This window comes from Protopterus annectens, chromosome 13.part0 (assembly GCF_019279795.1).
Source record: "Protopterus annectens isolate FY-2018-M chromosome 13.part0, PAN1.0, whole genome shotgun sequence".
Classification (NCBI taxonomy): Eukaryota; Metazoa; Chordata; order Ceratodontiformes; family Protopteridae; genus Protopterus; species Protopterus annectens.
In genome coordinates, this window is record NC_056747.1 from 708,873,969 (window position 1) to 708,896,083 (window position 22,115).

At 40.2% G+C, this 22,115-nt stretch overlaps 1 protein-coding gene across 1 annotated transcript in view; it reads left to right on the top strand.

Annotated features, from left to right (window-relative positions):
* The window catches only part of UNC119 (unc-119 lipid binding chaperone), a 756,954-nt gene that overhangs the window by 488,123 nt on the left and 246,716 nt on the right, over positions 1-22,115 (top strand). Inside the window, exon 2 of the mRNA XM_044054397.1 lies at positions 16,702-16,815. Coding sequence (XP_043910332.1) covers positions 16,702-16,815 — 114 coding nt within the window. The remainder of the gene's footprint in view (positions 1-16,701; positions 16,816-22,115) is intronic.

A 22,115-nucleotide genomic window follows, 5' to 3' on the forward strand; every position in this document is an offset into this window, starting at 1 on the left:
AGTTCACTGAGGAAATGCAGCAGATACTAATGGAGGCAGGAAAGCCCGCTACTAGAAAATCGTATATTAGCAAATAGAAAAGGTTTTCTAGTTGGTGCCAACAACATAACTTGCAGCCATTCAGGGATAGCATTTCTCTGGTTTTACAGTATTTGTGAGTTACATCCCTGTGGCTTGTCTTATTCCTCTGTCAAGGTTTTTATTTATTTCAGCATGTCTGCCCATGGATCCCCACTTTCAGGACAGTCCCATGTCAAAATGTTTTTTAAAGGGGTATTGCATAAATGGCCTCCAAGAACACCAGTGGTTCCTACTTGGGGTCTTAATTTTGTGTTAAAGAAGCTAACACTTGCGTCATTTAAACTACCTCATCTGGCTGACGTGAGGTTCTTAACACAGGGGACAGTTTTAATGGTTGCTCTGACCTCTGCAAAAAGAGTTGCAAGCTCTTATGGTGGGTCAACCTTGTCCCATTTTCCACAGAGGTACTATCTTAACAGAACTAAATCTTTTTCAGAACTTCCAGTTAATCATTCATTCATTTCTGGTGAGGATAAGAAGGGACAACCTTTGTCAAAACAGTCCGTTTCCAAATAGTTGTCTTAGGCTGTTACCTTTTGTTATTCCCACCACAACAAAACTCTTTCAGGCAGGGCCAAGGACCATTTTGCCATGTCCTTAGCGGCTTTTTGGAAAGGGATGGCCTCAAAGTATTCTAGAAGCAGCAATTTGGTCCTCTACACACCTTTACAAAGCACTAAAAGCTAGATTCCTTCTCCAGGTCTATGTCAACCTTTGCTAGGACCATCCTCCAATGGCTCCTGACCCCTTCTCCTTCCACCTCCCAGTTGGTCTAAACTATGGTAATGTACTCATATAGCTTAGGCCACTGCATCAGGGATCAATATGAAGAAAATAATAAAGTTATATAAGTAAACCATAGCAGTAAATGTTTGAATGATTACTGCTGCAGGTGCTGTTCCTTTCCTCCATTCCACTTGTTTTTTTGGTGTGTTTTTATGCCAAGGTATGGACATTTATTTTTTGTTGTTCTTCCCTGCAATGACATCTCAAGGCTCAGCCTGCCTGTCTGAGTTGGCATGAAAGCTCTGAAAGGCTTGGCACCCAAACCTGTTGTTTTAGTCAGCTCAGCTGAAGCTGAATAATGATTTGGGCACTTGGAAGGTGCCGTGAAGTTTTGTAATGTGGATGACAGTTGTATCATATGCAGGATATAACTTGCATAGCTTAGGCTACTGCAGCAGTGATCATTCAAACATCTACTGTTATGGTAAGTTTACTTACACAACTGTTCTGTCAATCACTGTTTGTTTGGTCCTGGTACTGCCCATATAGTTACCACCCTTCAGATGCTTATAGAAGTCGTGGTTCAAGTATGACGTCTTCAAAGGATGTGGCCAAAAATTCAGAGGTGATGGCTGTGATCTAGCTACTTTTCGAACCTCACTTCCCTGGCTAGTATGTAACTGTAGAAGCCATTTAGTCATTGTGACAGGCTTACACAATATTTTACAGAATATTACAGCATTCCACAGTGCATAATGTTTACTCTCACTCTCATGGAAGGCTATGTCAATGAAACATTTGAGTACAAACACACCTATGCAAGAGTTAATTTTACAGTGTTTACACTGACACTGGAACATTCTGCAGTACTGTAGAAGTAACCCACAGGTCTTGTGGGGTATCAAAGCAGTGAGTTGTAAATCCTGCCTAATTTAGAGCAGTGAGATCCCCTAGTATTTTATGTGCACTGCTATGATACAGAATTTTTACAAAAGTAAGTACATGGAGGAACACACTGCCCTTAATGCCACTACACTGAACATCCTGTACCACCAGCAATAGGGTGAAATTTTGCTGTTCTTTGGTATTCCGACTTCCAGTGATTTGAACTAAGTCTGAGAATACTTGTTTGGCTGTAAAGCACACAGCTTTCCCCATCTAAATGGACTAGGTAGCTGGTCAGTATTTGGTTTACAGATATACATTCCCTCGTGACTGTACATCAGTACTGCAAACAAACAGCAAAAAGGCAAGCCTACTCAGCATTAGGCAATATGGAAAAGAATTCAAGTAGGAAAGTGTTTACCTAGAGCAAGCTGCAGCATACTATTTAATTGTTTCTAAATAATAGTATGGGAAACATGAAAAATAATACACTGTTACTGTGCAGGTGAATGGCACTCCAACACTGGATTCATTCTGTTTTAGTACCGGCTGTAGATCCTGTTCATTTGCTGTGACAGAGCCAGTTAGTTAGACATCTCTAAAAACAGCTAAATTAACATAGGTAAAGAACATGGACCATGTAAAAATAGGTTTGTGTCCTGTTGCTGTGTAGTATGAGACAAAAGACTAGTGCTTACATGACTGTCCCTTGGGAACTGGGATGAGTGGCAACTTAATCCTTAGACTCTTGAATACCTATCTTTGTTTGTTTAATTAATTACACTACTGAATTTATTTTACTGATTACTTTACTGTCTACATGCATGTATTCCTTCTTTTTTTGACTGGGTTGGCCATCCTGAGTGGGGAAATTCCTAGTTACAGAAGGTCATATGGCTAGCATTTATTAAGAATTGATACAATTTGTATGACAATGATTTAATATTTAGAGAAAATCTGGCCAGTTTAGAGAAACTAAAGGTAAGTTAGTATAGTACAAACAGGAACTGCAATATGAAGTGGGGGAAAAACAAAGTTGTGACATATGTAGAAAGTCAGTGGAGGCAAACTGATTTGAAGTAGGGAAGTGAGTGAAAAAGGAGTAAGGAGGTGTAAGGTATGAATAAGTACTCGTTCATATTTAAGGATATAGTTTATCCTGGGGGTGAGCAAGAATAGAGCCAGATTTTGACTAGAAAGTCTTTCAGAATGGTTTTAAAGGGCTGGAGGGGAGGGTATTAACCTGATGGATACAGGTAAAGAATTCTAGGCCTTATCAACATGGTAAGATTACAGACCATGCCCAGCAGATTTGATAGGTTTGTGAACTGAGAGGAATTTTGTCATGAGATTCTAATGACCGAGTAGGAACTTAGTTGTGTAAAATATTTAGGACAAGCATATGAATGCCAGATATTTTTATAGGTGGTTAGAAGCTGTGTATATGTTAATTGATGGGGTAGTTCTAACCAATTTAGGCTTTTTAGTGCTGTACAGTGGTGGGTTCTGAAAGGGGTATTTAATTATAGCATTGTTCAGGTTTTGCTTTTTGTGATGCCTGAAGGTTAGTAAGGTGGGGAATGCAGTAAACTAGAGAAGAGAGAAGGTAAGTAGTGTCATATATAGTTTTAATTGCGTTGGTGAGAGATTTGTTGGATGTATAATACATTCCTAGTTTTTTGGTGATTTTTGTATACTCTGGTCAAATTTAAGATTATTATCCAGTTTCATCTCTAATAATTTACTAGGAGAAGTGACTTTGTTGGTTGTATTATTGAAAGAGGATTTTATTTTATTTTTTTAATGAGAGAGGGAATTGGTAGGGAGGTATTTTGTTTTTTTTTTGTTTTTTTTGAGGGGTTGAGCTTGAGTTGCGTGTTACAAAGGTATGTTTCAGAGATTGTTAAAGCTTCCCGAGTAATTTTTTTGGATGTGCCAGTTTGTCTGATGTGCATGTAAGTGTGGCTTTATCTGTGTATTGTATTAGGGAGTCCCATTGTGTGGGTGTGTGACAGGTGTTGGTGAGACTGTTGGAGAAGAGGACCAACGATAGAACCTTTTGGTACACCAATGGTGACTGAGCGGTATGGAGAGCCAATTTACTGACTGTTACCTATTAAGTTGCTTTTGAACCATAAAAGGGTGGGCTGAGATGGACCTGGTAAGGACATTTGAAGTTTGCTGTGAAAAACTGTATCGAAGGATTTTTAGCCAAGTCTAGAAATAAGGAGTAGATAGATTATCATTGTTTCTTGCATTATTGAAGTATCCCTAAAGGTTAGAAATGCAGTGTTAGTACTTTAGTTGAGATGGAAGCCATTTTGTTAGGGGATAGGAGTTCTTTCTGTAGGGTTACCACCATCCCTCTTTATGAGGGACAGTCCCTCTGTGGACAGTTGTGTCCTGCACAAAAACTTAAAAAATGGCAAATGTCCTGAGATGTTAGCACAAAAAATATTTCCTAAGTTTTCTTTAATAGTTGCATAAAACATTTATTTTTTATTTGAAACACCTAAATGTTATATGAAATAGCTAAGCAACATAAGTAATATAAGAATGAGCTTTTATTTGTGCAAAAAAAAGTAAAGTTCTATACTTTGCACTGGCCTTGGGTATGCTTTGTCCTGCAAAATGTCATATTTCTACAAAAATGTCCCACTTTGGCCATTTGAAAAGGTGGAAACCCTATCTTTCTGCAGAAGATAGTTTAGCAATTGTTTTTGAACTAATTTTTCAAACATTTTCAAGAGGGGAAGATAATATTACTATAGGTCAAAAGTTGGTAATATTTGTAAGTATGCATGTAAGATGGGTAGTGATATTGTCTGCTATTTTAAGGTACTCTGTTGGAAGGGCTTCGGCTGAAGAAGAGCATAATTTGAGTTTGAGTAGTTTTACATAAGAGTTGGACAGAGATTTGACAAAAGTGGATGTGCTGACATGTCGCTGTTGTGTAGGGTTGAGAGTAGATGTTGGGGAATTCTTAGTTAGGGATGTTATACTATATATGAAATAAGAGTTGAATTCTATTGCAGTTTTGAGTGGTAAGTTATTGGGAGAGGGGTTAGGGTTAAATATTTGGCTGGGAGATAAGATTTATTTAATGGCAGATCATACTTTTATAAAGTACCGCTTACTATTGTTCTGAAAGTTGTTATTGTTTAGTTTATTGTCTTCATTTATTTGCTTTTCAGTGTGGTTGTTGAGCATTCTAAAGTTTTCAAGATATCACAGTGTTTTATATTTTTACCATTCTTTCCGTGCTTTTTCTGTATCCTGCTTTCGCATTCTACTCGTTTTTGCTATCCAGATTCCATTATTTGTTTTAGTCTTTTTCTTCTAGGAGGTGCAAAACGGTTTAGAATATTTAGGAAAGTTGTACTGAATTTGCAGCATTATCTAATGGGGTATTTAGAAAGTTCCACTTAATAGATGATAGAGTAGTAATGAATATTTCTGGGTTAAATTTGGGGAAGCTGCATGTTTTATTAACATGCTGTTTGAGAGGATGTATGAGTTGTCTGGTTGTAAAGAGTGAGAGATGGTCACTGAGAGAGTTTGACATTGTACCTGTAGTTGTGAACTTGCTAGGGTGTGATACTAGGATCCAGAATAATAAGGAATGTGATGTCTTGCTATAATGTGTGGGGACATTAATTAGTTGTGTGAAACAGTGTAAATTCATGCTAGATGCATGGGAGTTTGAGGTTATGGCCAACTAATTGATATTGACATCATCTAGTAATACTTTTTTCTTGTAGAATTATGACTGTCCAATGCAGGATACCTTCCAGCCTAGCCGTATAGTCACAAGAAGGGATATAAGAACAGTATAATACGTATTTACCTTTGTCTGTTTTCAGGAAAGTGATAAGAAGCTTTGCCAAACTGAATTTTGATACTGGCTTGTTGTAGGGAGAAATGTGGTAGTGGATGGAAATATTTAAGCAATGCCATTACATTTCCTCTTTATACTGTCATTACGGATGATGATATAACCAGAAAGTGTAATTTGAGTCGTTTATTCTGGGTTTAAGCCAAATTTCAGTTATAGATTGAATCTTAGGCTTGTGTTGGTTAATCCAGGCATGCAGTTCAGTCTTGCTCTCAGGTCAGTTATTACAGAGAGCAATCAGTTGATAGTCGATAAAGAGCAATTACCAAAACAGCACAAAGTAAAACAAACTTTCATTTACTGAATGCAGAACCTGAGGAAACTAGGTAGGCTAAGTAACTGGCATATACAGGGTATTCTATTGGTCAAGAGGAAAGACAGTGGCCTACTTACTAAGTGGTCCTTGGAGTGCAATGACTATTACTTGGAGGGGGGGTAATGTCACAGAAGCTTTCCCAGCACAGGTCAGACACATATTTGACTATTTACAGTTAAGACACAGCAAGGCACTTTAACATAAACGTGCTTACATTGCACAATAGCAATTTTCTCATTGAAAACTTTTGAGAGTTCATTCATTGTGGGCTTATCTCACTGAAGTGCCGCACAAAGTCCTTCTCCGTATGGGTTCTCAAGGTGTGGAAAGAACTGCTAGTGTTTGTCAGATATGCTGTTATATATAAAGTCTTTTCTGTTTCTTATTGTCTCATCTGTTGGCAACAGCAACAAATGTCTTCTCAGGACTGTATGGATGTCCTTCAGGGCCTCTAATAACAGAGCATAAAAACTAAAAAAAACAAAAACTGCCAAATGCAAGAAACATATGCCTTTTAAAATGGGCAGTGTGTTCATTATTGGTGTCAAAAGAGTTATCTTAATATAGGCACTGTTTACTGCTGTTGTGGTTTGCAGTGCCTTATTTAATACAGGTTTGGCTTAGTCTTTAAAACTACTTAATTCAGACATTTCTACTTGTTGCCTTGCAAAAACTCCTTTGTTTAGAAACACTGCAGGCATGCTATTTTTGACAGCTGCTTTTAGCTTAAGTCTCCCTAGGTAACCAAGGGCTTAGGATCTGACTTTTGCAACTGAGAAATCAACCGTCTCTGCTTTGGGGCACATAATTCTTTTGGCTTCAAATACTGCTTGAGTTAATATCAGCTACAAGAATACGATGAACTGTAGACAATGTGTAAAAAGCCTAGTGTTATGTGAGGAAAGGATGTCTTTAAGAGCAGAATATAAAGTGATGTACGACGTGACTTTGAATCAGTCCATCCAGCTTCTTGTTTTCTTCTCCAGACAAGAAAATAAAGGAAAAATATTTTTGCATTGCATGGATGTCCATTAAATATTATCTAGGAATGCTCAAACTGATTACAAGGAATGATCAGTTTATTACTTTTATAGAATGAAAGCAGGATCTCCTAGTGACCAAAAGAGGGCCCTTTCAAAATAGTTAGCCAGATTTATTTATTTATCACAGTGGAAAAATAAATATTTAAAATATCCTAAAATCTTGACTTGGGGAGGGTAGAACCCACTGCACAGGTCAAAAGCTACGTCACTAGCCTTCTTAGCATTTTTCAGCAATGTCTATTCCTAGTATGCGTTGCTGTCGTATGGCCATTCTTTTACACATTTTCCATGTGTTATAAACTGATTGAACAGATGTGGCAAATTAGCTTTGGCAGCCTTACAGGGGATGTTTAAGTGTACACCAAAGCACAGTTCCTGCACGTAAGGCAACTGCCAGGTCTCAAAAAACATTTCAAAAAAACACCATAGACCAGCAGACAATGTTGCCCTTTTAAAAAGATGTACTTTTATTCTAAATGATGCCATAAGGCACATAAAAAAGGCAAAAAGCCTACAATACAATATCCAAACTGGTTTCGGCTTATAAATTAAGCCTTCCTCAGTGAAAAAACTAAAAGCAAAAAAAGAACCAAGAAGGCTGCTTGCCTTGTATAGAGAACACCTGTCAATCATCATAACAAACAATTGGTAAACTACAAATTTTCATTTAAACCAGGGGGAAAAAGACCACCCAGATTAATGATCCATCTTTTCTCTAATTTGTTCAGAGTATCATGCCAACCAGAAGTCTTTCCTCTATTGCCTTGAATCTTATCAATAATGGTAAAATTAAAATTAGCACTGGAATGTTTCAGTGTGCGTTTATATAAAGCATTGTTGGTACCTAATATCAGATAAAGCATTGTTGGTACGTTGGTAAATTTGACAGGCCTGGTAGTCTGCCCCACATAGAATGCAGAACAACTACATGTAACCAAGTAAATGTCCCAATCGGACTGACAATTGGCAAACACAGAAATGTAGTAAAACTTTTGGTTTTGTTCATCCTGCAGCAATAGACACAGTGGCCACAAGGGAAATAACCACTTAGACGATCACCTAAAAGTGTTCTCTGAATATTGGTCCCTAAGGGATAATGTCCCTTTTTGTAATGATTACAAAGGGAACCCAAATTCCTACCTTTCCTGAAAGAAAACTCACACCTATGATTAATAAATTCACATAATCTTTCATCAGCCAAAAGAATGTTCCAATTGCGTTGTACACTATCAATACGTCTGGTAGTATTCCGACCATAAGTAGTGGTCAAACACAATACTGAAGTGTTATTGGACTCAGTCTTATTGTAATTCAACAGTCAACCAAATTCCTAGCTGATGATACTTGTCCCAGTTTGTAGCCCCTTTGAATGAACTTGGCCGTAAGGTCATCCCGATGTGTTAAGTAAGTGGAGTTGTCTGAACAAATAAGTTTAACCCTCATATACCGAGACTTGGGTATATTACGACATATATGTGGTGGATGATAGCTGGTGGCATGGAGGTAGGAGTTATATTGGGGGAACTTGCTGTGAACCACAGTATTTAAAGTGTTGTCAGAATTCTTGGTGACCAACACATCCAAAAAAATAATTTCGTCCTTACTGTAGTTGACTGTAAATTGAATTCCCCACTTATTTGAATTTAAATAATCAACAAACTCCTGCAGATACAAAAAAAATCAGACCTCCAAACCAACCAGCTATCATCCAAATAACGCCTCCATATATCCATGTCCTGCAGAAAAATGTTATGATTAGAGTCATAAATTATTTGAAGCTCTAAAAAAGCCATGTATAAATCAGTATAAATCGGGGCGAAAGAAGCATCCATGGCTGTTCCCTTAATCTGTAAATACATGGTATTCTGATACAAAAACACATTCTTCGTCAGGACATGTTCAGTCGTTTTGAGTAAAAAGGTGTTGAAACTAGATGTATATAGTCCAGAAACCTCCAACCAATGTTTCAAAGCCTCAATACCAGCCCCATGGGGGGATATTCGTACATAATGGTGATGCATTGAGGCTACACAATAACCAATCAGGTTCCAATTGTGACTCAGAGACAATTTGTAGGAATTCGGTTGTATCCTGAATTCTAGATCTGACAGGAGGGAGCAAAGGTTTTAAATATTTGGTTAAATATTGAGATAAGGGTTCAGTTAATGAACCACGGCCAGACCCAATGGGCCTAGCCAGTAGATTTTCCAAATTTTTATGTACCTTAGGTAAAAAATAAATATAAGGCAAAACAGGGTCAGAGACAGTCAAAAAGAAGTTATGTTCTTACCATAACGTTCCATGTGGAGTGTTCATCTCGCCTTTGTTTTTACACACGGGTTCGGAGCCGATCCTCGGCTCCGAGTCGGCCGCATAGCAAAGCTCTGCATCTAAGAGAAGCTCGAGACCAGGCTATATCCCACAATCCTCCCTGCCATTACTCAGATCTAGTTTGCAAGCAAACCAGAAAAAAACCAATAACCCTGAGGTATCCAGGCTACAAACTGCTACAAAGGAAAACATTTAGAGACACCATCTCACTGACAACCAACTAGGGGTAAAGAAAGATACCCGGAAGAGGTAAGACATGTGGACCAGACTCTAGTCCTACTCGTTCTTCCAAACCGTGAGGGAGGGAAAGGGGGGGGAATGTAAAAACAAAGGCGAGATGAACACTCCACATGGAACATTATGGTAGGAACATAACTTCTTTATGTGAGAGTGTTCAATCTTGCCGTTTGTTTTTACACACGGGTAGCATCCCTAGCTCCGTCACCCTGAGTGACTCATGGAAGAACGTTCCTGAGCACAGTGGAACCAAAGGATGTCCTGTCTTTGGAGGCTTTGTCAACCCTATAATGAGTGATGAAAGTATGTGGTTTAGACCACGTGGCTGCTGCACAAATCGTATCCAAAGGCAGGCGAGCTGCATGAGCCAAGGAAGTGGAGACCAACCTAGTAGAATGGCCTTTTGGTTTGGTGGGTAAGGCCTGGTTTGACTTAGAATACACAAAGGCTATACAATCAGTAAGCCATTTAGAAAGAATGCGTTTTGTAACTGCCATGCCCTTTACATTATCTGCAAACGCAACAAAAAGTTGATCTGTTTTTCTGTAGTCTTTAGTCCTGTCTAAATAAAATCTGAGTTGCCTGTGGACATCTAACTTGTGCAACATATATTCCAGCTTGCTGGTATGGTTTTTAAAGAAAGTGGGGAGTTCAATGGATTGATTAATATTTATGACAGAGCATACCTTGGGAAGGAAGGACGGATTTGTTCAGAAGAAACTCTATCTGGGTGAAAATTTAAGTAAGGAGGTTTAATAGACAGTGCTTGCAGCTCTGAAACTCTCCGAGCTGAAGTAACCGCTACAAGAAAGAGAGTCTTCCAAGACAGAAATTTCAGGGGGCAAGAAGAAGCTGGTTCGGAAGGTGGTAACATTAGTTGTGACAACAACACATTTAAATTCCATGGGAATAAAGGATCCCTGACAGGAGGTCGAAGATGGAAGGAACCTTTCATAAAAGTTTTACAAAGCCTGTGGGACATGAGAGAAGGACCATTCTCACCAACATGAAAGTTGGATATGGCAGCCAACTGCACTCTTAATGTGGAAGTAGAGGCCCCTTCATGGAAAAGGATGGAAAGAAATTCTAGGATTTTATGTAAAGGAGCAACCAAGGGGTCCAGTACACAAAGCGTTTCCACTTACTGTTGTAGAGTTTTGTGGTGGAAGCCTTATGAGAGGCAACCAAAATGCACTGCACTGCCGGAGAAAGAAGATCAGACCTGGCTAGGCGGGGAAGTGGAGCAGCCAAGCTGCTAGTTTGAGGGATAGAAGAGACGGGTGAAGAACTCCCGACGAATGCGTGAGTAGATCTGGTACTGGGTCCAGGATCCAAGGTTCCTCTGTTAGATGGGCTCGAAGAAAGGGGAACCATATCTGTCGAGGCCAGAATGGGGCTACGAGTATAATTGTCCTTTCCAGGTTCATGGCTTTCTGGAGAAATCTGGGAATCAATGGGATAGGTGGGAATGCATATAGGAGACCCGGGGGCCAATCGTGTATCAGTGCGTCCCTGGGGACATCCCCTGGAGGGGGTAGAAGGGCAAAATAGCTTCTGCATTTGGCATTCATCGGAGAGGCGAATAGATTGCAGCAAGGCTGGCCCCATTTGCGGAAAATTCTCTCCGCCACTTGTAGTTTGAGGGACCACTCATGAGGTAACAGGATGGCTCTGCTCAACCTGTCCGCGATGACGTTGGATGACCCCGGGATGTGCGTTGCTATCAGAAAGCGACCCGTGGACTCTGCCCATTGCCAAATTCTCATGGCCTCTCTGCATAATGGATAAGATTTGGTTCCCCCTTGTTTGTTTATGTACCAGACTACAGACATGTTGTCTGTCTGAACTGCTACTGTCCCTAGAGGTAGGAGGGTTTGAAAGTGTTGCAACGCTAGGAACACCGCCCCTCATTTCTAGGACATTTATGTACAGGTTGTACTCGATGTCGGACCATTCCCCTTGGAATGTTCTTCCCTGAAAAAGTCCCCCCCACCCTATCAGGGAAGCGTCCATGGTTATAGTGGCTGTCAGATTTGGTAGAACAAATGGACGACCCATAGTGAGGTCCTGGCTGGACACCCACCATGATAGGTCCCGTTTGCAGGAATCCGTTATCAGGATCTCGTACTTTAGGGGTAACTGTTGGAATGACCACTGCGTGAACAGTAGCCATTGGAGGAGTCTCATGTGCAGCCTTCCCATGGGAATCGCAATCAGGGACGCTGCCATGAGACCCAAAACTTTCAAAACCAATTTGGCCAGGGCTTTCCTGCATTGCAGCAGAAGAAGAGCCTGTTCCTTGAGGGATGAAGCCCTTACTTGAGAGAGCTTTACTAATGTTAAATGGGTATCTAGGTCCGCTCCGATAAATGAAATATGCTGTGAGGGCAATAAGACAGATTTTTTGAAGTTTATGGAAATCCCTAGGTGGGAACAAAGGTTGACTGTATAGTTTCTTGCTTGTATGAGGAGACGCTCGGTGGTGGCGTTGAAGGAGCCAGTCGTCCAGATAGGGAAACACCCGGAATCCTAGACATCTCAAGTGAGATGCTACCACTGCCATGCATTTGGTGAATACCCTGGGGGCTGAGGTGAGCCCAAAGGGCAGGGCTCGAAATTGAAAATGACTGACTCCCAGCTGGAAGCGCAGGTGATCTCTGGACGGTCTGGCCATCTTGATGTGGTAGTACGCGTCCTTGAGATCTATTGAGCACATCCAGTCGTCCTTCTGTAAAAATGGAAGGATAGATTGAAGCGTGACCATCTGGAACTTTTCCTTCTTTACGAAGGTATTGAGATTGCTGAGATCCAAAATGGGTCTCCAGTCCCCTGTCTTTTTTGGAACTAAAAAGAACCTTGAGTAAGTTCCGGATCCTTTTTGGTCCGCCGGGACTGGCTGAATGACTCTTTTTTGAGCAGCTTTGAAATTTCTATTGCTGCTTGGCCTCGCAGACGGGGTGGCACATCTGGAGACCTTCTGTGTTGGGGTGGAGTTGACATAAGGGGTGTTTTGTATCCTCTGGTTACAATGCTTTTTACCCAGGAGTCTGAGGTGAGAGTTTGCCAGGCCTGTGGGTATAAAGCCAAGCGACCCCCGACTGCCTCCAGAGCAGGACAGTCGGGCCTCCATTCAGGAGTGCTGGAAAGGCTTACCAGGGATAGTATCCCTGTCGCCTTGGTTCTGCGGACCCCCTCTGCCGCCGGGGCGGCGTCTTCCATGTCTGCCCCCCCCTCTGCCTCTGGGGGGGGTTCACTCTGTGTGGCCTGGAAAGATCCCTGAGTTCTACGGAACCACATTTTTCCGCCTCGTTGCCCTTTGGGGTATGGTCTGGATGGAACGGAAAAACGGACTCCGACAGCAGACAGAGTCTTTCCTTCTTGCTCACACCGAGTTAATGTCTCTTTCACTTTGGGCCCAAAAAGAGTGGCACCATCAAAGGGGGCGTTGGCAAAAGAAGACTTGAAGGCTTCTGCAAAAGAGCACAGCCGCATCCAGGATTGTCTTCGTAGAGCAATCGCTGAAGCTGCGGCCCTACTAGACCCTTCAGCCGCATACGAGATGAGCCTCATGGACGAGTTCACTACGGAGGTAAGGGTGTTAAGTTGTGCTGTCACCTTATCTGAAACAGCAGCATCTGTGTTACCCTGGAGGGTATCTCTCAGCTCCTTGATGAGATCCCTCTGTAGTCGTGTAAAATGTGTCAAATAGTTTAGCGAACGCATGGAAAAAGTCGCTGAACTAAAACGCTTCCGTATCTGTCCATAGTCCTAGAATCCTTATTAGGAGGATGAACAGAAGAGGAAGACTCCGACATCTCCTTTTTAGTGGCTGCTGCCACCACCATAGCGTCAACGGGGACTCCTTTTGTTAGATATGTCTTGTCTTGGGGGGCAGTAATGAACTTACTTGGCTTTCTAGGGACCGGTTCCACTGTGTCCGGTGTTTCCCACGCCCTTCGAGCAATTAATTCCATTAACTCATCGAAGGGCGGAGTAACCCAGGAGGTAGAAGGTTGAGCACCAAATGCCTTCAGCAACACTGACTCATCCTCAGTGGGGCTAGGGACTGCCAATCACCCCTCTGTTTTAATATCTCCAATATGTCCGCAAATGAGACATCTTCGGAGGGTGATTTTGGGGACCCCTCTGACTCATCCAAGTCAGTGTCAGACGTTAAAGATTCCTGTGGGGAGTCTAAGTGCCTCCTCTTGCACAATCTTTTCCTCGGGACCTCATCGGAGGGGGATTCCGGTGAGGCCTCAGAGGAACAGGGGGCATCCTCTAGGGATGGCTGAGACAATGGTGCTCCACGCTTTGGATGTGTCGTGGGAACTGAAACAGAGAGCGGCTCCTTAGGGGAGGGAGAAGACGCGTCCGATGTAGTGGTTGTCTGTGTAGACAAAACCTTCCTCATGAGGTCAAAAGCCCCTGAACCTCGGGCCGAGGACTCTCCCGGTTCCAAAGAACATGGAAGAATCCGAGACACGCGGCCCATGGGTCTCGACCCCGAGGACGGAGCCGAGCCGATCTGCGCCGAGGCCCCGAGAGGGAGAGTCGGAACCGAAAGGTCGGTACGACTCTCGGTCACGGAACCAAGGAGAGATCGTCGACTCCGAGACTCACCTATCTGTTCCGATGGAGTCGAGGTAAATGGTGTCGATCGTGCTATGGACGGTTTCGGCACCGATGGCTACACTATCATCAGCTCATCCTCTTCTGGCTCCGAAGACTGGATGGGTCTCGAAGGAGGACCTGTTGAAGATGAAGGGAGGCCTTCTAGTTTCGACACCAACTGGGAGGAAACTGCAGTCAATCTGGAAAGAGCCGTGTTCTCCATCAGTTTCTGCACGACACGATCCACATCAGTATCAGAAAGTGGTCTGGAAGAACGGGTCGAAGGAGCCGAAGATGGCACCGACCGAAGAATCGACGGTGGCGGTATTTCCGACACCGGTTCCAAGACCTGGGGCTCAGTGAGAGACAAATGTTCGACGCTCGGCCCCGAAGTCTGTGGAACCAGCGAACGAACTTTGGAAGATGTACTCTGAGCCGATGACATGGGCTCTGACATCTTCGACCCCTTCGAAGACTTAGAAGCCTGGTCCGACTTGTCCAAGGCTTCTTGAAAAGCAGGCTTAAGAAGCCCCCTATCAATAAGTTTCCTGCGTCTATCTGTCATGACCCTCCCACTGAAGGAATGGCAAATGGAGCAATCCTCTTGCAAGTGGAGAGGGCCAAGACAGTAGACGCAGGAGGTGTGGTTGTCAGTGATGGACATTTTCTGTCCACACTGGCACCTTTTGAACCCACTCAACTTTTTCAGACATACTGAAAGAAGTGAGGTTAAAAATAAAAAGAGAATTAAAAGTTAGAAAGAGGTAGGCCCCAAAGGGAAACCTATAGAAAAGAACTAACTAAATAACTATAGCCACACACAAACACACTATAGTAAATAAAATACAAGTATCCACAAAAAAAACTATAACTTTTAGGACTAACAAGAAGAAAAAAAGACTATCTTATCTGTCAAATTTCTTAAACTCTGGTCTGAGCTCTCTAACGCGATGTGACCTGTTGCAGCGGCAAACTAGATCTGAGTAATAGCAGGGAGGATTGTGGTATATAGCCTGGTCTCGAGCTTCTCTTAGATGCAGAGCTTTGCTATGCGGCCGACTCAGAGCCGAGGATCGGCTCCAAACCCGTGTGTAAAAACAAACGGCGAGATTGAACACTCTCACATTTGTTGTTTGATATACTTAGAAATAATGCCTTTTTCTTCATCTCTAGATAAAAAATTATCAGTTTGTTTTTTATAAGAAGTCGTGGGATCTAAAGGCAAGTGTGTATAATAACAAACATCAGATAACTGTCTCAAGGCCTCCTTATTGTATTTGCCCCAATCTTGTACAACCACCGCTCCCCTTTTGTCAGCAGCCAAAATTACTAATTCATGGTTAGAAGTCAACCCCTGTATACATTCAAATTCAATCTTTGAGACATTATTATGGCCTACTTGATGTTCCCTACCATCAAAATATAAATCCCTAAGCACACTTCTCTGAAAGAGCAAAACAATAGTGTTCATAGGTGGTAAAAATGTGGATTTATGGTAGCGAAAATCCTCATGAGAGCCAATATTAGATTTGTCCTGAAAGAAAAGTTTTAAATTCAATAGCCTACAGAAGGAAAGAATGTCATTAGCAAAATTGTCCTCAGCAACAAAGAAACCAGGAATAAAAGACCATACTTTATTGAGAATATTGATCTGCATTGATAAGTGTGTGTGAAGAAATATTGAGCACATTGCAATTATTTATTTATGGGCAAACGTGCATAACAAGCCCTCCATGTTTTGCATGGCACTTGTGCCCCCCCCTCCCTTGTGTATACCTAAAGGGGTGCTGTTATTTCGCTTAGGTGTAGGTGAGTCTGTGGTGCCCTGCACATCAGATTCAACAGCAGAGGAAGAATCCTCAGCTGAAGTCTCGTGTTGTGACCCTGATTTTTGTATGTGCCTTATGGCATCATTTAGAATAAAAGTACATCTTTTTTAAAAGGGCACCATTGTCTCCTGGTCTATGTTGTTTTTTTGAGATGTTTCAGTCTAACCATTATTTAGAAGAGCTTGTATGACACTGATTTGTATCTTGCAAAGTAAGTAAACATTTCCTTAAGCAGTTATCCTTATGCATGTGATGCATACAGCTGTGTGAGGTACACACAGTAACACTAACATATGAATTGAATAGCAGGATCATTATTGCATGACAGGCTTTTCACCCTACATCCCTTTGATAAAATGGTAATATTGTGTTTGATATCAACTACTTTTTTTGCATAGTTTTGCAGTGTGTGTGTGTGTGTGTGTGTGTGTGTGTGTGTGTGTGTGTGTGTGTAATACAGAGCAGTATTAAGACCTACACACTGTGAGTGATAGCCAACCACTGAAAAGTTCAGTGTACTGTTACGGTGAGTATTTTGTTCAACTATACTTTCCTGTCTTACTATATTTCTGCTGACCATCACTAGCACATGTTCAGCTTTGCCATATATTTGTTAAACATATAATACATTTGTTTTGAATTTGCACAGTTCTTGGTAAAAAAATAAAGTATATTCAACGATAAATGAGCACAGCCTTGTGTTGAATTTTGACTTGATATTCTGTTTTTTCTGCACTTTTTTAGATTACTTGTGTTCCCCAGAAGAAAACATTTACAAGATTGATTTCACAAGATTTAAAATCCGGGATATGGAATCTGGCACAGTGTTGTTCGAAATTACAAAGCCACCAGCATCAGGTATAGTAATCCACATTCCTCTCTGCTCCCTCCCCAGTGCACCATTTCCTTTTGACATGCTTAGTTTTGTGTACTGGCCCTATTGCGGACCACCTTGCAATGACCAGCCTATTTCCAGTCTGCTAGGACATGCATCTGATGAAGTGATACACCATTGTGATACAACTGGCATGCATTCATACTCTTCTGCTGTTTTACCATTAATAATGTGCTCTTCTAGGCTGATGTTAGTGTTCTTTCACAAAGGAAGAGGTAGGAAATTGGGGCACAGGTCAGTAAACAAGATTCAGTAATTTAGATGATGACATCCTTGTTTAAAGAGAGAATATGGAATATTTTGAGACCTACGACCTGCAAGTTTGAAATATATGAAACAGAAGGTGGAGAGAGACTTGTCCGACTGACCTGATATTTATTTATTACTGAATTGAAGCTGAAGGCTTAATATAATCTATAATAGCATATTGCCTAATTTCAACATCTTTATTACTCTCTCACAAAAAAATACAGGTAGAAATATTGAGTAAGAGGTAAAAGAATGACACAGATGGTATATTGATTGAAAACAGAGTGCAGCAGCATACTGATTTTTCCAAAAGTTTTGGGTTTCTAATAGTATGACAGGAATGGACCCCATTCCTAAGTTGGGGTGTAATTAGAGTTCATGAAGTTACTTCAGTTTTTGATGTTAGGCAATAATGCTGTTCTCAGCACCTGCAGTGTACCCAGAATTGCCTCCTTCGGCAGTTCATGTGAGGTTACATGTATTGGTAACATATTTTAAGTATAGTTACAAATTATTTTTTATTAGTCCTGTTGCTCTCACTACTTTTGGGACTGTCTGGGTGCCTTTATCCCACTTAGTTTCTGCTTGATTACAGAAAAGCATCTTTCAATATTGAACACTCATGGATTATGGAATGCTTACAAATGTAAAACTCTACATTGATAAGTTACATTTTGGTGATTATGAAATGGTGTCAAACTACTCTGCAGTTGAGTCATGATAAAGGACAAATTGTTATCCGAAGGATAACAATTCAAGGAGGAGTATTCCAGGGTGATTCTTTGTCACCACTATTGTTCTGTTTTGCACTTAACTCTGTAAGCAGTTTACTTAGTAGATTAAGCTATGGTCACAGTTTAACTTCCAGAAATTAACCTTGCTGAAACACATCACATCTACTTTGTGGATGATTTAAAACTGTATAGCTCATCCGTTGAGGATCCAAAAGCAGAACTACAAATGGATAAAACTTTTTATCATAATACAACAATGATATGTGGTTGCGATAAGTGTTTATCTCCGGAATGTTAAAGCACCAGGAAAATAACCTGTGACAGGAATGTGATATAAACAAGCTTGAACAAGAGGATGTGCATAAATGTGAAGAGATGAATGATTGGCAATATAACATTGAACAAATGAGAAGAAAGGTTAGTAATGAATACTTTGTGAGACTACAACTAGTATTGAAAACTAGCTTGACATCAAGGAATAAAGTCCACGGTATAAATCATCTTGGTCTGTCAGTGCTGTTTGGGGCCTGTCAGTCATACAAATCATTTAGTCAAGAAAAATGTTTCATGCTTATCAAATGATGCATTAAAAACAGTCCAAAGCAAGATTATATAGCTCTCATTCTGAATGAGGTATAGGCCTTCTCCAAATCCTCCATATGTATAGGTATGCAATCATGGGACTACATACAGTTTGTTGATCGCATCAGATCCAAACATATTGAAAGTGCTAAAGCATGAAGAGAAGACTTAAGATGACATCTATGCTTAGTTGAGCAGAAGCATTTCAGAGAGGAGTGGGAATGGAAATCACACCAGAAGTAGATTAGGATCTGACAGCAACTGAAAGTACCAAGAAACAAAAGTAAGAACAAAAAGAAAAGGTCCAAAAGAAAAGGAAAGAAAACTGGAAGTCCCAACAGTTGTAGTGGTAAGTGTTGAGAACTCGTAGAACAACCACATATTGATCAATGTTTGATGTAGGAATGTTTAAGGAGAGGTTAATTTAAACCAAATGAATTAAAAACTAATAATGGTGCTCAAGACAGTGGGCAAATTAGTTTACAAACTCCCATGAAAAACGGACAAATTTAGGTTTGGTAAAAGATTGCTGGAATCTGTTGCTTATCTCATTGTTGAGCTTTCAACCTTCCATCTTCAGAATGTGTAACATTACCTCCCGTAATGTGATGCAGTTAGGCAAAATGTGGAACACTTACCAATAACGTACTAATAATTTCAACAAGGAAGCTCACAGGATGATTAAAATGTGTTACGACTATGATTATAAATAGTCCTTTTGATGAAGTAATATTATTCAGTATTATTTACCATGAATATCAATTAAAAAAAATGCAACACTGAATGCGTGACAGACACTTTCAATGCGAAACAATTGAAACAAAAAAATAAGTACACACTGCTGAAGGTAGTCTTGCAAAAAAAAAGAACCAAAGTAAAAAAAAAAAAATGCAGACGTACCACCATAGACAAGATAAAGTCTGTAATTTAATAAAACTCTTAAAAGACACAAAACAAACTAAGAGAACATAGGATAAGCGCTTTTGGTAAAACCTTCTTCAGATCCTTTATTCACTCCCATCAAGGCAAAACGTTTAAACAGTGCTCAACCAATCATGCTGTTCAGGAGCGGTTCCATGGCTAATGGAGACAGATCCCTCTGGTATAGTCCTTCAAAGTTACAAGTAGCAGGAATTAGTTCTACTTCAATGAGGAACAATGGGAGATATGGACATTATAAGACTCAAAAAGAGGAATGATCCTTGTAATCAGTTACAGTTGAGAGGTATGTTCTTGGCTGAGGCTCGTATACTGAAAGGCATAACAATATGTATGACTGTTGGATGGGGGGTTGTAGTAGCTGAAAAACATTGGAAACATGGTCCACAAACCATTAGTGACAGTGATGAAGTCTGGATCACATGGGATCACCCAAAATAAATGGTTAAGAAATAGATGCAAGGAAACCAGAAAGCAGAAATAGTAATCCAAGAAAAAAAAAGTACAAAAGTAGCATTAATGACTGACATAGCTACATCCAACAATTATAGTGTCCTGTGTACTGAGGCACACAATGTATAAAATACCAGGATTTGTAAGCAGAAACTAAAGCAATGTGGGATAAAGATACCAGACATTTCTAATTGTAGTAAGAGCAACAGGACTAATGAAGAATTTTTAAGCGTGCTTAATTATGCTACCAATGCACATAACCCATTATGAACTGCAGAAGGAAGCAATTCAGGGGGACTTTGTGGGTGCTGAGTAGAGTACTACTGGCTAACATCAAAGACTGAAGCAGTACTAATTTTGTGAACTGTAATTGTACCCTGACTTAGGAATGGGGTCCATTCTTGTCATGGTATTAGAAACCAAAAACATTTGGAGAAATCGGTGTGTAACTACAGTCTTTTTGCTTCTCAGCAGTGAACCATCTGTGTCGCTATCTTACCTCTTACTCAGTGCTTCTACCTGTGTATTTTCTTTTTTTGTGAGACAGTAATAAAGATGTTGACATTTAGGCAATATGCTTTTACTACTTGTATTAACCCTCCAGCTACAATTCCATTATAAATATCAGGTCAGTCTGACAGGTCTTTTTCCCTGCTAATTCATGTATTTCAACCCTGCTGGTCCCAGTTCTCAAAATATCCAATATTCTCTCTTCAAACAGGGATGCCATCATCGTAAATTAATAGCAATCCTGTTTACAAAAGCTGTCTTGTCACACACTTCATGATGGGGAATACCATGTGAATAGAGTCATAAAGGTCATTATGTGGTTTAATAATCTGGCAAACACATTGGGCTTATAGGGTATGTGACATTTAGAAATAAGGTAATCTTTGATTTAACATTGGCTTATAGGTTAATTTATGCAACTAGAAGGTCTCAGCTTATGAGCATGCTTCAGTGGTAACCCACTTCAGAAGCATCACATCAGATGATGATTACATATCAAAGGTTCACTTGGATGACAGGAAAACCAGTAAGTGGGAGTACAGCAGCTTTGTTCCTGTTTTATGGAATACCCTCCTTAGTAGTTAATGATATGAAGTCTGTTTTCTATATTTAAATAGGGGACTTGCTACTGTGTTCAAAATTAGTTCACTTTGCATAAACTGTGGAGTCACTTAACGATCCTTTCTTCATCATGAATAAATAGGTAACGATTAAATATATAACATTATTTAAATGATTGCCTTTGTTTTCTGTGATGCATAATTGCTGCTGTTATATGTTATGTGCTATTAGTGCATTACAAGATGCAAGGCAGTGAAGCTGTCAGCACCTTTTATCTCTGATAAAAAAATAGCATTAATGCTCTTTTTACTGTATTTTACATAAAATACAGGTTAAGAAAACAGTTTATAGAATCTGAAAGTGTTACTTTTCCCCTAGGTAATTTTTACCCCCTTGCAAATATGACAAAAGGCCAGTAACAAATATAAAAATCACCAGCTTGCACTTTATTAGCAAGAACGTCTCAAGTAAGGAAAAACAGTGCCATTTTATACAAACATCAACTATCAATTATAAAACACTTGACTAATTAATTAATATCTAGAACATTAAATGCTGTATTTCTATTATACTTAGAAAACAGTTGTATCAAGAATGTCCATGAACATTCAGTATTAAGACCACAAGGACTTAAAGTACTCCTAGAAGGCATTTCCTGCCGAATCGCTAGAGACTTGAGACGTTTTTGTTAATAAAGTGCAAGCTGGTTGTTTTTATATTTTCTACTGGGCTTTTTGTCATATTTTCATGAATCCTTATTGTCCCTATCCACTCAACAAACCCCCCTTTCAAATTGTCACTTTTCTTCTTGATAGGCTTTGGGTTTAGGTCTACTATGTGTTTTTCTAGGCCTGCTGAGTACCATAGTGTTTTAAGGTGGCAAACTTGATTTGAGGAACATTAGGGGTGCACTGCCTTGTGGTAGAGGGGAGGAAAGCAAGCACTGAAAAGGCTCTAAAGCAAATAACACAAGGACAGTTGCAGTGGGCCAAGAGGGACAATAATCTACTGTTATGGTAAGTACATAAAAAGAAGTTATGTTCTTGCCATAATGTTTCATCTGTGTTGTTGATCTTCATCTATTCTTGACTCTTGGGTAGTACTAAATCTTTCTATAAACACAACACAACCAACTTTTTGTATCATTTTCCACAGCATGACTAGTAATAAAGTCTCCAAAGTAACTCTCCAAATGGCTAACTTTCTGCATCTCCTACATATGTACTCTGTAAGTG